The sequence below is a fragment of the Centrocercus urophasianus genome, unplaced genomic scaffold, assembly GCF_019232065.1.
Source record: "Centrocercus urophasianus isolate 14NV4802_14NV808 unplaced genomic scaffold, USGS_Curo_1.0 seq_16, whole genome shotgun sequence".
Lineage (NCBI taxonomy): Eukaryota > Metazoa > Chordata > Aves > Galliformes > Phasianidae > Centrocercus > Centrocercus urophasianus.
Genome location: NW_024884711.1, coordinates 1,260,535 through 1,276,273, shown reverse-complemented (window position 1 = coordinate 1,276,273; position 15,739 = coordinate 1,260,535). Strand labels below are relative to the sequence as shown.

At 35.8% G+C, this 15,739-nt stretch overlaps 1 protein-coding gene across 1 annotated transcript in view; it reads right to left on the bottom strand.

Annotated features, from left to right (window-relative positions):
• The window catches only part of BBS9 (Bardet-Biedl syndrome 9), a 271,708-nt gene that overhangs the window by 136,714 nt on the left and 119,255 nt on the right, over positions 1 to 15,739 (bottom strand). Inside the window, exon 19 of the mRNA XM_042817230.1 lies at positions 12,101 to 12,283. Within this exon, the coding sequence (XP_042673164.1) occupies positions 12,101 to 12,283 (183 nt within the window). The remainder of the gene's footprint in view (positions 1 to 12,100; positions 12,284 to 15,739) is intronic.

The following is a 15,739-nucleotide window of genomic DNA, read 5'->3' as shown; positions in this document are numbered from 1 at the left end:
TTACTTCATTCAATATTTCGACTTTTTTTAACTGACAAAGGATTAGCTTGATATTTTGCATTACACACTATTGTTTTCCTTTGTAGAAATGAATCTGAAGACCAAATGTGCATTTGATGTGCCAGAAGTAATGTCTCCTATTTATTTCCATGGAATAAATGTTACAGTGTTATGGAATGTGTAACAATGGAACAGTGCTATTGTGCTCTTCGTTCCTTCCGTTACCTCTCATACAAAGACAGGCTGAGAGAGCTGGGCTTGTTCAGCCTAGAGAAGGGAAGAGAAGGCTGCAGGGAGACCTCATTGCTACTTAGAGAGTGGTGAGGTGCCAGAACAGGTTGCCCAGAGAAGGTAAGCGTCTCCAGATACGGGGCATCCACAAGGCCAGTTTGAATGGAGCTCCCAACAGTCTGATGCAGTGAGAGGCAACCCTGCCTAAAGCAGGGGGGTTGGAATTAGATGATCTTTAAGCTCCCTCCTAAACCCAAGCCATTCGGGACTCTACGAAGTACTGATTAAGCTAGGTTGCAACTTATTCGAAGTCCAGCCAAAACCCTATTCAGCTGAAGTTTACAGCAGTGAGCTTCCATTTACAACATATGCCCAAGTTTAAAAAAATAAAAGAGAAAATCAATTTTCTAATGTCAATGTAGTGATTTCACTTGGAGAAAAAAAAAAAAAAAAAGAAAAAAAAAAAAACTAATTGTCCCTGCTGTGATCAGCATAATAATTTCTGGCATATACAGCAGTTTTGCTCCATGTTTTCCCTCACAAGTGTGAGCTGCTTCCTTTACAGCCTATACAAAGCAAATACGTGAGGAACTCAAATGGGTTATAATATTGTACATTCTACCAGGTCACTCTGAAACAAAACAAAATGCAGATGCTTTACACAAATTTTACCTCATATACTCTAAATAAATAAAATCATTTCTTTAAAATACAATTTCACAAACTCTAACCAAATTTTAAGCAACACTTAGTAAATTCTCAGTTTGTTGCCTACTTTTCTTCACTCTGTGAAACATCAGACTTGATAAAAATCTTTTCTGATACACTCTGAAGGTTTTGACATGCGAACCACTGATATTATGAGCAGTGAAGCAGCCAAGTTAAGCCTTATTTAGCCAATAGTATCTCCAGATACAAATTAATTTGACTAACCAGTGTACGACACTGGGCAGTGAAATCAGAGTTGCATCTAAAGTCTACAGGACCATCTTAAACATCTGAAGAGTGGATAAACCCACACTTTCTTTAGATTACCACACCGTCTGAAACAACAATGCTAGTTATATTCACAAAGTTTGACCTGGACCAGATTAAAGCAATCAGTTGTAGAAACAACTAGTTGTGGAAACAAACCAATAAGTACGTTTTGTTAAATCCCTGTTCTGTGAAGATAATTATCATCATTACATTGGGATTGTATAGGTACAGAAAGATTTTTTATCCAAGAAGTTCCTTTAAGCCAGATTTTTCCCAGTATTGAAAGCCTGTAAAAAATGTGAATAATACACAGTTTTCAGACCTGAAAAAGGACACACATATGTGAGCAAAAAATAAAAAATAAAAAAAAAGCTGCAACCATAAGAGAGAAAGGAGCCTTGGGGTGTGTTGAAAACAAATGCTTAGATTTTATATGATACAAGTTTTCATTTCCTTCACTATTCTGAAATTGGCATAAATAAATTCTCATAATGCACCAAAGCTTAAATCCTACAAAGACTTTAAACGCTAGCTCTAGACTTGCATATAGACCAAAGCAGAAAACTGAACAAGTGAAGTTTTATGCTGTAAAGTTAGAAAATAACTCGTTTGTCACACTGCATCATTACACAACCCCTCTCCCCAAAAAAATCATTTAGGTTCATAATTAACCCCAATATAAACAACCCCGATGACTTTTCCTTTATTTTAACATAGTTAATTTGGTTTTACCAAGCTACTATTCTTCAAGTACTTTTCTTTTCTAGTTGTAAGAGATGAACAAGGGGTTCCTTTAAGTGCAAACATTAGTTCATTTTGTGAAGCTTAGTACAGTACAAGTATAAAATATTCAGTGTAGGTAACAATTTTACTGCTCAAAGTCAGCCTGATTGAAACTTCTTCCTCGTATGAAAACAAAACAATAATCAACATACACTGGCTGTGTAAATACCATAGTCTACATATATGATTATATGATTAGGTGATCATACATAGCAGGTTTGATAAGTAATGAAGTTAATGATTTAATGATTTAGCTTGCAAAAGAAAAATTATCTAAATGCCACAAGACTTCTCATGGGGGAGTTTTCAAAATCAAAGATCATTGCTCCCGTGCTTGACTGTGGAATGTTGTGTCTTGAAAGCCTGCTTATTAAATCAAATACATAGATAAGAGTGAAAGTTACTGGAATCTTTGTTGCACCTTTTACTCCAGTTAAAGACCTTCAAGAAAGACTTTTTTACCTAAAACTCTATCTACAGAGACTTCCTTACAGAAGGTAATGCAGAAGAGTAGCAACTTCTCAAAAAGTGCTTGCTTATAATGCAAAGCTGCTACGGCAGTTTTTTTTCTAAAGTGGTTATAGTCATTTTCATAGTTGTTTCTCCTACCTAAAAATCTGTTTACAGTGGTGCTTGCTGCCAAATCTCTTCATAAGTGTAATGTGAAGTCATATTCACCCAAAACCCTCCACAGAAAACGTGGAAGGAAGCTACAGCATAATTGTAAGAAGAATAGATCAAGACAAGTCATAGTAGTATGCAGGAAAAACCTTCTTCAATCTTGAAATAAACTGGACAGGATGTCTGGTGGGGAAACACAGTGCACTATGAAGAGCAAAGATGGGGATGTAAGAAGAAAGAGAAGAACTCAAATATTGTAGGGCTGAGGACATTCAAGGGAAAGAATGGGGATAGCAACTTGGAAAGAGGGAGAAATGTGTCTGTTGGGAGATTAGTTAGAGAACAACTGCTTTATGGAACTAACAGAACTCAGAGACCATGAAAACTGAGAAAGCTGGAAGTTAATCTGTCTTCAGTGTAAATAAATCATTCTAATGTCACAACAGGCAAATTTGAACAAGAACCTCATAAATTGAGCTCATGAGCCAGACAGACATTTGATTCTGTATTTTGAGGAGTCTCTCTCTCAAAAAGCCTGACTTTACCTTGGAAGCCTTTATAGCTATTTATGTTATTATTCCTAAGGCAACAGTCATTTTCAGACTGCCTACATATTTATCCTACACCGATAGCCAATACAGTATTGAAAGAATGCAAATGCAATTTAAAACATACTGCAAAAATATGCAAAACTATTGCAAGTCAAATGATGGGAATTCTTGCAGCTGTTAACACAGGAACTTGCCTGGCTTATTTCTTGATTTTAGCCACAATAATGATTTCATCAGCTCTCAGAAATGCTACAGTACTTGGAAACTCAGCTTACTGAAAGAAAGCCATAGCATTTATGCTTACCTGAATCAAAAACCCAAGCTTCCATACCTAACACAACAGCTCTATAACCATAAGAAACACTAGTCATGTCTCTCAACACTTTGATTTCACAGTGATTTAAAAAGTTATCTTATTGTTATACATACAAATTTGGCAAACCACCAACCCAAGGCTATTGAACTGGTACTCTGTGATGCAAGCCATCAGCAATATTTGCTAAGAATTTGCTATGCTATCAGTCATCCTATCTCACATTCCTTAAGCATATCCTACAGTTCTAATGTATCTATTTGTTTCTTGAATACCCCTGAAAACAGCGTGCAACATTTGCATGTTACTGAAGTATCAATGTATTAGGTTTGAACACAGAGTTTCATGAGACTATGTGTTCTTTAAGATGCACATAACCTGGTTAAATAAGTATTCTCATAATTAGGTTTTCTTCAACACTGTGCATTAAAAATGCCAATTAGTGAAATAAATAAGCAAACGAAGAAAAAATAACACTCCTCATAGCAATAAAAAAAAAAAATCACCACTGGAATAACTAAAAAGTGGGAAAATTGTAAAATCCTGCAGACTGGTAGAATTCTGATGTACTGATGAAAACCCAGACAACCGGCTCAAGCTTAAATAGATTCCAAAACCATTAAATGCTTAAGAAGAACATTTGTACTGTGGTGTCCCTTAATCCTGAATTTTTAAGTGTCAGGGTTTTCTCGTTTTGTTTTGGTGGTGGTTGTTTGGTTATCAGGCATTATTTTTTTTGGTTATCTCAATCTTCTTTTGGAACTTGACTCCTCACAACCATCGATCCTCTTCTGGGAACTGACTAAACAAACTCTTGAATGCGTTCTGACTGAATGGACTGGTTGTCTCTGTAGCCCACTTCAGGAGCAAGCTATTTTGCTTTTTAACTGAAATCATCTAACGCTTAATCTTTCCTTTCCTTACAAACTTTTCACCAGTTAGCTAGCTAAACCAAGGTGCTGTTTGGGTTTTGCAGATGCTGTCAGCTGTCTGCAGGAACACAAGCACAACAGAAGTCACACACCTTCCTGAAGGATGATACACATCCAGCAGTGAGTGCCGTAAGTGAAGTCTGTATGTTCAGTGGGGTTTAGCAAAGTAATTTTTGATGGAGGAAAGACAAATTGGGCTTTGTTACTCTTGCTCTATTATTGCTCTGTTATTGCTAAATGTCAACACACCTGCATCTCAACATGCTTTATTTTTACATCTGCGACATCCTTGCGGATGGTTTGGTGACTGGGTCTTGGTAAATCCTCCTGGAAACATTTAACACTGTTGTGACTGATCTCTGAGGGAAATGGCTTCAGCTGAATACAATTAAGTCATATGTTGAATGTAAATCTAGATCTTCATAGGATTATTGGAAGCATCCCCATTTTATTTTCTCAGAAAATGCTATGATACACTGCTGGCTTTTTTTCTTTTTTTTTTTCTTTAAATTCAGACAGTAACATAAAATTGCTATTTTTTTAAAACAGTAGTACAATACTTTTTATTCCATCACAAGAGCCTGCAGATCTTTCAGTTAGTTTATCAAGTTTTTCAAATTCTCCCATGACAATCTGCTTCTTTAAAAGAAAGAACCTGAAAGAAAGAGTTACTGATCATATATATCTAGCTCTAAGTCCTTTTGGAGAGCAGCACTGCTATAATCACAGTGATGCATCACTCTTGTCATTAAGCAGTTTAGATAATAACTGACCTGAACTCCTGGTATGTAACACGTATTCAGTAGTTACTACTACTGTGAAATATTTTAGCATCTTTTTGTACTTGAGCTAGACAGATAACACCTCCTGAATAAAGAGAAAGCTTAGAGCCCCCCATCACAATATTGCATAGAGAAAGATGCCTGATAACAAAAGCTTATCTATCACACAAAGGATACATCTCTTGGAACAACTGCAGTATTTTGTATGACATCCTAGTTAGTTTTAAAGGAGAGAATATGCTTCTGGAGGCAAAATAATCACAGCAGATCACACTTCTGCCTTAATTAATTTACAGCAAGATAGCTGAGTAAGCTTCTGCTTGCAACAGAGATAGCCCACTGAAGATTAACTTCATTATCAATGTAATACTGGCAGAAAAAAGAAGCTGATACCTCAAGTTAGGTAAAATTAATTCTAAAAACCACTGTTTATCTCATAGATATGCCAGATTCTTTCTTATGTAAGGTTTACACCAAGCCTTAATGTTTGTTCTGAGCTTGATACAAGGAAATACAATTAAATAAGACACAAATGCAATGATTCTTTCTGTCCTTAAAATTTTATAATTCATAATGCATATGATAACCTGTTTCTGCACAATTCTTTAAATACATTTTTATGCCATTGATATTTTTTTTCCAAACAGCGCACTTACCAGAAGGAAACCTTTCAAAAACAGATTTCAAAAATCAAACGTTTATGTCCCATTCTTGCAAAATCTGGAAGTTGGCAAAGCAAGATTTTGAAAACACAACTGGCCTTACCTCCTTTTGAGAGTCCTTTCAGATTGGATGAATCAAAAATGCATTTTTTACCAATTGATACACAAGGAGATTCAATTGGACATACTAAGACTTTCTTTCCAAGGTCAAAAAATATTTGCACTTTCCTGTTCTATCCCTATCATTCACTGCTGTAATTCAGCTACAAATGAAAATCATCATTCAATAGCATACATTGCCTGCAATGGAAAATGAGTTGCTGTGTTTGCCAAAACACATTTTTCTCACTGAGCAAAATTAACTGCAGGAAGAGAACGACTCGCCAAAAATTAGAGGAACTATGATAGTGCATAAAGAAGTGGTGAGATGACATCAATACTCAAATTCCCTCCTTCTCCCAAATTATTTACCACAGATATTTGATCTTTTGTTTCTCAACATCACAAAATTCACAGGTAATCAATCAGTTTGAAACCCTGCTTTTAAGGGACCACAAATAAAAGCAAAGTAAAAATGGTTACCCATCCAATTTGCACTGCCTGCTGGTTTTAGAACCCTAAGTCTAATCGTTTCTTCTGCAGCCCTGTCCCTTTGACAGTAGTAAAACAGGCTGGTCTTCTCAGCATTCTGGTGAACTCCTATATGAATACACGAAAACGAAGAAGGTTGGAATATGAGCCATGCTTTTATTTCTCTTGTTCTCTAGCTGGTCGCATGCACATACCTGAGCAAAAGACACTGACGGGCTTCAGGCACCACAAGTACTGTTTTAACCTCTATCCCTCATACAGGACCTTCCCTGCCAAGGAAGAGTGTGAAATCTCATTCCTACACCACCTTCTTCCCCTCACTTATGGTGTCCTAAGCCAAAACTATGCTTCAGATAGAGGATGACTTTCTTGTTATGGAAGTGATTATGTTTAGCAAGAAAAATCTCGACATTCCTTCAATTTATGTTGTCAATTTTGCATTTAAAACCCACTAGCCTTTTTTCCCAACCTTTGATAGACTTGGATGCCTAGATGTCTTTTTGAATGATACCATTATATGGCTTTGCTTTTGAAAGGAAAACACTTGCCCATTAATATTTTTTGTTTGTTTGTTTTTTAAGTGATGGATGGGCAGAGTTTAATGTAAATTATTATTACCAGCTGGAAAGCAAGGAAAGAAATACCACAAGCCCTTCCCACAAAAACTACGTATTTCTTGCTGTATCATTCATTCTATTTCTGGACACAAGAGCAAGAGGAAAAAGGGTATCTGCTATCAGTGTGTCTGTTCAAGGCAAACAAGGGATCTTGATACAATTACATGGAAATATACTTCCAAATTACTAGTTGTCACTGTCCATCACTTTGTGGTTTTGTTGTTGCTGTTTTTTATTCTGGTTTGGTTGGTTGAGTTTGGGGTTTTTTGTTCATTTACAAAGTATCAAATGACAATTTGTACTAGCTCACTGCAAGCAACACAATTGGTGCTAGCTCACTGTAAGCAACATAATTAAAATACCCCAGCCTATTTTAAAATATTCGTCTGTTCCATAGCTAGAGCTTTGCATTTCAAAAGTAATTGGAAAAGACAGAAAAAGTATAGAAAATAAGATATATAAGAATTGATTGCAGATGTATTTTGCCATGACTAAGACCTATCTTGGTCTATACTCTAATTACAGAATTATTGAGAAGTGACAACTTATTAGAAATTCTAAGAATTAGGGTTCAGGAAAATTATTCTTCTCAAAGATGTAATTATTGGCTCAAAGTCCCAGCAGTTATAAACATCAATGGAAAAAAATAAACAAATAAGAACGAGTTGGATACTGCTAGTCTTAACAGAATCAGACCTCCTGGAATTACGGAATTAACCTTATCTTTAATCTTAGGAATTCTCAGCCAGTAAAGGATTCTTCTTTCTCCAAACTGAAATTTTCTGTTATTCAAGAAGTCTACAATGAAATCCCTTTGCTATCATGCATAAAGCCTAGCAGACTACCCAGCTTTTCCAAATTACTGATCTTTTTCTGGTGGTTTACATTCAGAACATCTTCTGAAAGAAATCACAGATGATTTTGATACCAACTCCTGTGACTCCTTCAAGGCACTTTGTGCTTTTCTGCTCATGCTTTTCTTTTTCATCATTGGCTAAAGTTTATTTTTCTACTTTATCAATCAACACTATACAAGTAAATTTATAGTCCTTAATTTCAGTTTATTAAACTAGATCACAGAGTCATATAAATAGATGCATTTTACTCACAGGCATTTATTTTTTCCTTCCAAATTACTGCTTAATAAGAAGTTAAGATAGAATACAGACATTTACTTGGTTGCTATGATATCAAATGTAAATAAAAGCAGATTAAAGCGCGCTTCCTCAAAGCCAATTTACAGCTATTATTAGCTACAGTATAATGAATGGTACTACAAAGGGATGATTCTGAGAAATGAAAAGCATTTCTGGCATTATTTGGTAACATCAAGAGAACTACGAAAACATTTATTCTTGAGTGAAGTTACCAATGACGGCTATGCTGTTGAGGGCACTCCATCAATCCTCAAATTGTAACATTAATATCAACAGAAATGTATTCCACTTGGAGTATGTTAAACAAAAAGAAAGTATTAATAGCTGAATGATCAGACAACTGAGTAATCAGTCAATCCAAACACCTTGCAGTCATTCCACCAAAGCTATCATGTGTGATGTGAACCCTTCAACCCTCTAAATTAGCTTGGATGAATTCTCTGCCTTCCCAAAAGGATTTTCTACTGTTAACATACTATCAATCTATCACAAACTCAGCATTTTTCAAGTTTCATTCAGATGACTCAGCTTAGCAAAACGACTGAAAAACAACCCTTAAAATGTTCCTTGATATTTTCAGGTTTTTTAGTAATTCAAATTGCTGTCACTGCCTGTTTTAAGTTAATTCCTGAATATTACAGAACAGCTTTATATGCATAATAAAACCTCTGACAAACCATCAATATTCTTACATTGATCACAGGTTCTTCTGTCACCAAAACAACTCTGCCATATTCTGTCAGACATTTTGACAGCTGATGAAGCCAACCCAGGATTCTAAGCAGATACACTATTTAAAGTACAGTTTGCATGGAACTGCAACACTATGATCAGAAATACTAACAATATATACTTCTATATTTTGAATGTGGACTACTGCAATAGTTTAAAAAAAAAAAAAAAAAAGTACATTGGAACAAATCTACAGATAAGTTCCTTGACAGAATAGCTCCTTATTTAACTCACTGGACAAAAGCAGCGATCTGAGAGATCTCATGCAAGTTCTTATGTTTTACTTCCCAGACCCTGCGATATTCATGAAAGAATCACTAAAAACAGTGGATGCCCACAAATTTCCAGTACTAAACAAGAGAAATCCTTTCAGTCAGCTTAATTTAAGAATTGCTTAATTAGAAATTAGAAATTTACTCCAGGAAATAAAATACATCATGCCTAAAAACAGGTATTCCTAGAATATGCATTAAAGTGTTAGAAAACACAACAGAATGGAAAAAATCAGAGGTATTCTCAGAAGCCTACTGATCACATCATTAAAATACAGAAAGCCTGACTTTAATTTAAGTACCTCATTTTGAAAACTTGTAGTATTACTGTTGCTTTATCTTTGTAGACAAGAAAACACCATTTTACATTTTCTTAAGCATTTGTAGTAGCAGACATAATTTATATTAAAAAAAACTGTTGACAATGGGAACTCAAAACATCTCTTTTCTATTTGCTAAATATCAGACGGGAGTGACTGCAAGGTCAAGAAAACAAGATGCAATCTGTTCTAAATGGAATGGTATGTATGAGAATAATGTTGATGTTATGGTCCGAGAAGCATTTCTTTTTACTGTAACAGTATATTCTAAACATTTCCCTTTTATTTAAAAAAAAAAAAAACCAACACTTTCATAATTCAATGTTCACAAAACAGAAAATACTCTGGAAAGGTACACTGCACCCAAACTATCTTCTAAGACATTCCTCCAAATAAAAATACAACAAGCCATTGTGCAGAATTGTTTGAGTGAATAAAGTCCTTCAGAGTACTTTCTTTCATTACAGTTCCACTCAACTGCTTGCAAGGAAACGGGAACGCCAGCTAGGAGCTTCTGTCCATAAAAACCATTTTTATGCCATAAGATTTCCCCCCTTCCCTGCCTTGCCTAACTTAACTTCTTCTTAAATTACATTCAGAGTTCGGCGGTTCCGTAACAACTTCAATATGGCAAAGTGTTTCAATACTTTGTAAAGGTTCCATGTCAATTTCCACCTCCAGTTACTGCAGGTTTACATTTTTCATCCTGGCTGCTCTAAGGGATGAACACCTTCACAGTATTTATGTGGGGTCTTACAGCTTTAACATGGGTTCTTGTGAACCACTATATTAAAATGACATTGAGACATATTGAGCTAGCATCTTATATTATAGATATGCAAAAGATTTCCCCACGATTTACCAAGATGTGTCAAACACAATGTGATCTTCGATGGCAAAATAAAAGAGAGCCATGCAACAAGTGATTGTTTGGGCTTTTGAGACTCGTGTGAACCATCTTTCAATCCCATTCATATGAGTACATACACCTCTCAGTTGTGCAGCATAATTTTCAAGTTTAAAAGAGCCCAAAATCCGAAGCAAATCTCATTAAACCTGTTTCTTTTTGTCTCGTATGGGTCAAGATCATGTAAAATGCCAAAACATACTTTTTTTTTCCAGCTGAAATTGTAGACCACTTGTAGTCCACTTGGAATACAGCACAAACTTTCTAAAATAGCCACAAACCATTCTAAGTATTCTGGGTATGTACTGAAGTCTGAATTCACCACATATTGCAAAAGTTCTTTGCAGAGCAATATAACTAAAATTAGAGTGTACTAAGAGAATTTTTATTTTTTCTTATATTTGTCTGTGAAAAAGTTATGCAGTATACTTCAAATTTTGGGTACCTAAAAGAAACTGTTAAGAGGTGTATTAATAGATATTCTAAGCTTAAGTACAGTTTAAGTACTTTATCCTAGAATCCAGTGGATGGCTGGATTTAAAACTTGCTGAATATTAATCTTTAGTTCTTAAGAGCTTTGAATATTTCTTATTTCCACCAAAGCAGGATAATTCAGCTGGTGACCTTATATCAAAGAAGAGTATTTTTTTTAAATACAGAAAATTCTCCAAAATTTTTTACATAATCTCACAAAGTCATACTTATTACATCAGAGGAGAATTTGCAAAGTATCTACATGACATCAAACAATCTATGGTAAGAACATAAGCAAGTTATCTAGGCATGGTAATTTCTTTGGATAAATTTTGTCCATTATATGAGCCAGCAGAAAAACACTAAGGACAAAGTATGGCCAATGATTAATTGTGAGACTGAATGCATCATGTGACTGTGGGTACATGCTTATGCATTATAGTTGTTATACTGGAATCAGTATCTGAAGTGGAGCTTACAAAAAAGAAGAGGATAGACTCTTTAGCATGGTCTATGATGATAGGACAAGAGGAAGTGGTTGCAAACTTAGAGAGGAGAATTAGGTTGGATATAAGGAAGAAGTCTTTTACAGTGAGGGTGCTGAGGCACTGGAACAGGCTGCCTAGAGATGTGATGGATGCCTCATCCCGGGAGACATTCAAGGCCAGGCTGGACCAGGCTCTGAGCAATCTAATCTAGCTGTGGGAGCTCTGGCTCACTGCACAGTAGTTGGACCAGATGACCAGATAAAAAGTCCCCTCCAACTCTAAGAATTCTATGATTGTATGGATGTGTGTGTGCAAGTACACAGACATGTACGTATAGCACATAGCATTCGTATTAATCTTTAAAAAATTAGAACTATTCTGTTAGCTTCCATCTAATTGTTAGCACTAACGCAATCCAGAGCTGTTATGGGAGATAGTCCTAGCTGTCTTAATAGAAAGGATTTGTTAAGTAGGAATTAACTGTTATTTTTTCATGAAATGTTCTACTACTACAACTTCTCTGTGAAATGATGTAGTTTGCATCTGAATCCTACATAAACACTTCAAAAAAAAAAAAAAAAAAAAAAAAAAAAGAAACCCACCCCAAAACAATCCTCAACAAAGAACACAGAGAAATCCCTTTAAATTGGCATTTTTCACGTAATTTTTACAGATTCTTAGATTCTTACCAGCTCTTGTGTATCTTCTGCAAGTGGCAAAAATGTAGCTTCCATAATAGCAACTTGATCAGCGTTGAGTTTCTGCCATAGGCCAATCAGCAAAATCACAAGATGGGTGGCACTTTTCAACTTCGTGAATGCCTGGAACATGTTGGCTTGATTTTCTTCTGCTGCATCTGCTAGAGCTATTACCTGCAATAATTACAAACTTATGTTAAGTATAATTTTACCATCCGTGAACACTCAACACTGAAATTACATTTGGCACACTCTTATTTTCCTTTAGAAGGTCCTGAGGAATTCTGTTTTCCATAAACACAAACCACAGGCTATTAAATGAATTATCATTTATCTAGATTTTTCCTTTGTATACCCAAGGTAATTTCAAGTCCATATGGCAATACAATTAATCTATCTAGTACTACAGTCAACGTCGAAAGGATTCTGTTTAGTGTGTATTCTTGGGGCATTTCTGAAACTGATCCCCACCACACCACATAATACATGATAAACTAACTTTCAGGTTTATACCACACATGATGCTAATCCCTGTATGACCAGGAAGCCTACTGTATTAATCAAAAACAATACGTTGATTTTATTCCATTAAGAATGCAATATATAATTATTTCCACATGAACACAACAGACATCTGTTACTTTATTAACTCCCAGGTCTGTGTTTCGCACTAGTTGTCTCTGCATTTATGCCAAAATGTAAACAGTATGAATCCTGTTTACGACAGCAATACTGATTTAACATAACTGCCACGCAGATTTTGAAATTATTTTATAAAATACAGTAAAATGGCAGATTCATTTCTTGTAAGATGGTAAGATTACTCAGTACTTCGGCACAAAGTGGGGGTTGTAAGTAGAAAAGCTACTACATCCTACTCATTTCAGAAATAACTTCTCATTGTAGATGAGCACTCACACCACTGTGTGACAACGGATGCTGCTGAAAAGCATTGTCAAAAATCCCTTCTTTCTTGAAACGTTTAGACATTTTTCACCACTCACTAATGAAGATGACAGTGATTTCAACATGCAGTTGTCATCATTTCAATACGCCAACAGTAGATTCCCCATGGTACTTGCACTGATTTAATTCAGCTAAAGGTACCAAAGAAAGTTAAGAGGTTTATTGTAGTGTGGGAGCACAATTTACGACACCTCTCTCTTGAATGCCCCAAGATCTTCACGTTGCCTAAACAATCCTTGGTTTGTGCAGTGCAGATTACCTTCTCCGTCATTTAAATTAACTCAAAACACTTCCCCTCATCCACTTTCTCCTTCTGTGTACTTATCTGTGAAATGGGGCAATAGGTGCTTGACTGGAGTTGTGAAAGGCCTCCCAGAAGCACTGCTGAAGTGTAATTAGTATTACAGAAGAATTTACAAAGTAAAACTCAATCCATTAGCATTTGGCAACAACGGGAAAATGAAAATACTATACAATGCATCTTTAGCCTGGAAACAAAGCCAACCAGCTGTTAGCATTTGGTGGAGGAAAACTATTTTTAAATCTGCACCACTGCCATTAGAGATGTGTGTGTGTGTTCCCTCCAAGTTCCCATGTGACTGGGAAGATAAAGGCAACAGAGAATTTTAGGGAACTATAAATATGAAGCATTTCAAACAAAATGTGTTGATAGCTTTTGTTTTAGGTTGTAAAATGCTAAATTTCCAAATAAAACGGAGAACCCACAGGACACTTACAAATTCAAACATTGCATAAATCAGGGGAAGGGAAGAGACAAGTCCAGCTAACTGCACGAAGAAGTGGGAAATGAATCTCTAATAGCAAAAAACAAAATGACCGAAGGTGCTTATAAGAAAGCAATAGTAACACAGCCAGCAAAGCCCTGGTGCTCCATCTACCTCATCATCCTGCAAGAGGTGCAGTTCCACAGCATGGTTACTTTTCTGTGATTTTGTGTGCCAAATTCATCACTGTGGAGCACCCCCACAAGAGCTGCAAGTGACCAGCACAGCCACTGATTGTATACGTTACAAAGCTCCATCTTCACAGAAGACACAAACAACAGCACACAAGTTCTCTGCAGCCAAACAACAGCCTTCAAATATCTTATCACGTTTCCTGTGCAAGATGCATTCAAAAACGTTGGGAATAAAATCCATGTTAAATAAATATATACATGTTAATAAAAATAAATATATATGTTAAGTAACCGTTGGGAATAATGATACAATGAACTTAACATGCTGATGACGTTCCTAAAATACCATTATTAGATGGGATAGCAGAATGGATTAATTCACAGTTTCTGGAAATTGGAATAAAGTTGTATCTTCCTCCTGGATACAAGCTCACCTAATGTCATGTCAGTAAGGCTGAAGAAGAGAGAAAAGTCATTGTGCTTGTGTGACAACTGCTGGAACCCCCGTTACACAACAGAGGTGAAGGACATCCTCTGAGCTGAGTCACTCATGAATTCCTCCATGGCCTCTCACTCGGTCCTGTGCTTAACACTTACACAGTACTGGATACAACAGAAACTAAACAAAGAGAAGTTACTACCTGGTGTCTTACTTCAAGGAGTCTTGACTTCAGAATTTGCATTCTTTCTCTTCTATAACAACAAACAAAGGAGATGCTCATTTCTGATAGGCTATGAGAACTAAAATAACTAAGCCTCATACTCTCTCATATCTTCACAGGGTAGGAACAGAAACATATGGCAAGTGGCAGCCCAACACATAGGTTAAACACAAACAATTAGTCCAAATGAAAACTAGAAACTGTCCATAGTGTATGAGGCCTATCACTGGCTTTGTCTTTCTCCTCATGCTTTAATATCACAGAGCTGCCAAATAAAAAGTTACCTAAAGATATTTAAGTTATGGCAACCTTCTTTTGGAAAGTAATGAAAGTAATGGAAGAAAGGAAGGTGGCAGAAAGAAATAAAAAATCTAAAAGGTATTGAAATGGAAAGTATGGTATTTGTTACATATTTTTACAACTGATCAAAACATATCTTTCATTTACAGCCTTTTTTGTTTAACCTCTTCTCACCAAATTCTCCTTGTGTTCACATCTCTACAGGAAAGCACAGGTCAGTTATTAATTATTAATGAAAGTACATTGTTAAAAAGAAAGAGAGACGTAGAGAAGAACTAATGTCTAAGTTAAGATCATGCTTTTAACAGAGTTTTATTAAGTTTCACATTCACAGCAAAGGTACGCCTGAAGTCTAGAAGTATTTCTGTAATCTCTTAAGAACTTCAGCCATTAGCACTATTACTGATATTCAATTGCAAGTGTTTCCAAGTACGGAGCATTTCTCACATTCTCAGAAGGACTTTCCATACTTATTTCATTCTAAGTAGATCTTTCAAGATTGTCAAGGATTTGAAAACTGCACACTAACGGCGATTCAAGTTTGAAAAATAAGTAAATAAATAAATGCCACATCTCCCCATTATTACCACATAATTAAAGATATTTTGGGGCAGTGCTTTAACATTCACCAGTACTAGAAAAAAGACTGCAAAATACCCAGACAAATTCTCTAAAGCAATCATGAACATGATTACCCCAGGTTCATTCCAAATAAAATTTCAAAAGTACAAAAGACCACACGAAATGACCAGGAAATTTAAGAAATCTTTCCCCCCCCCCCCC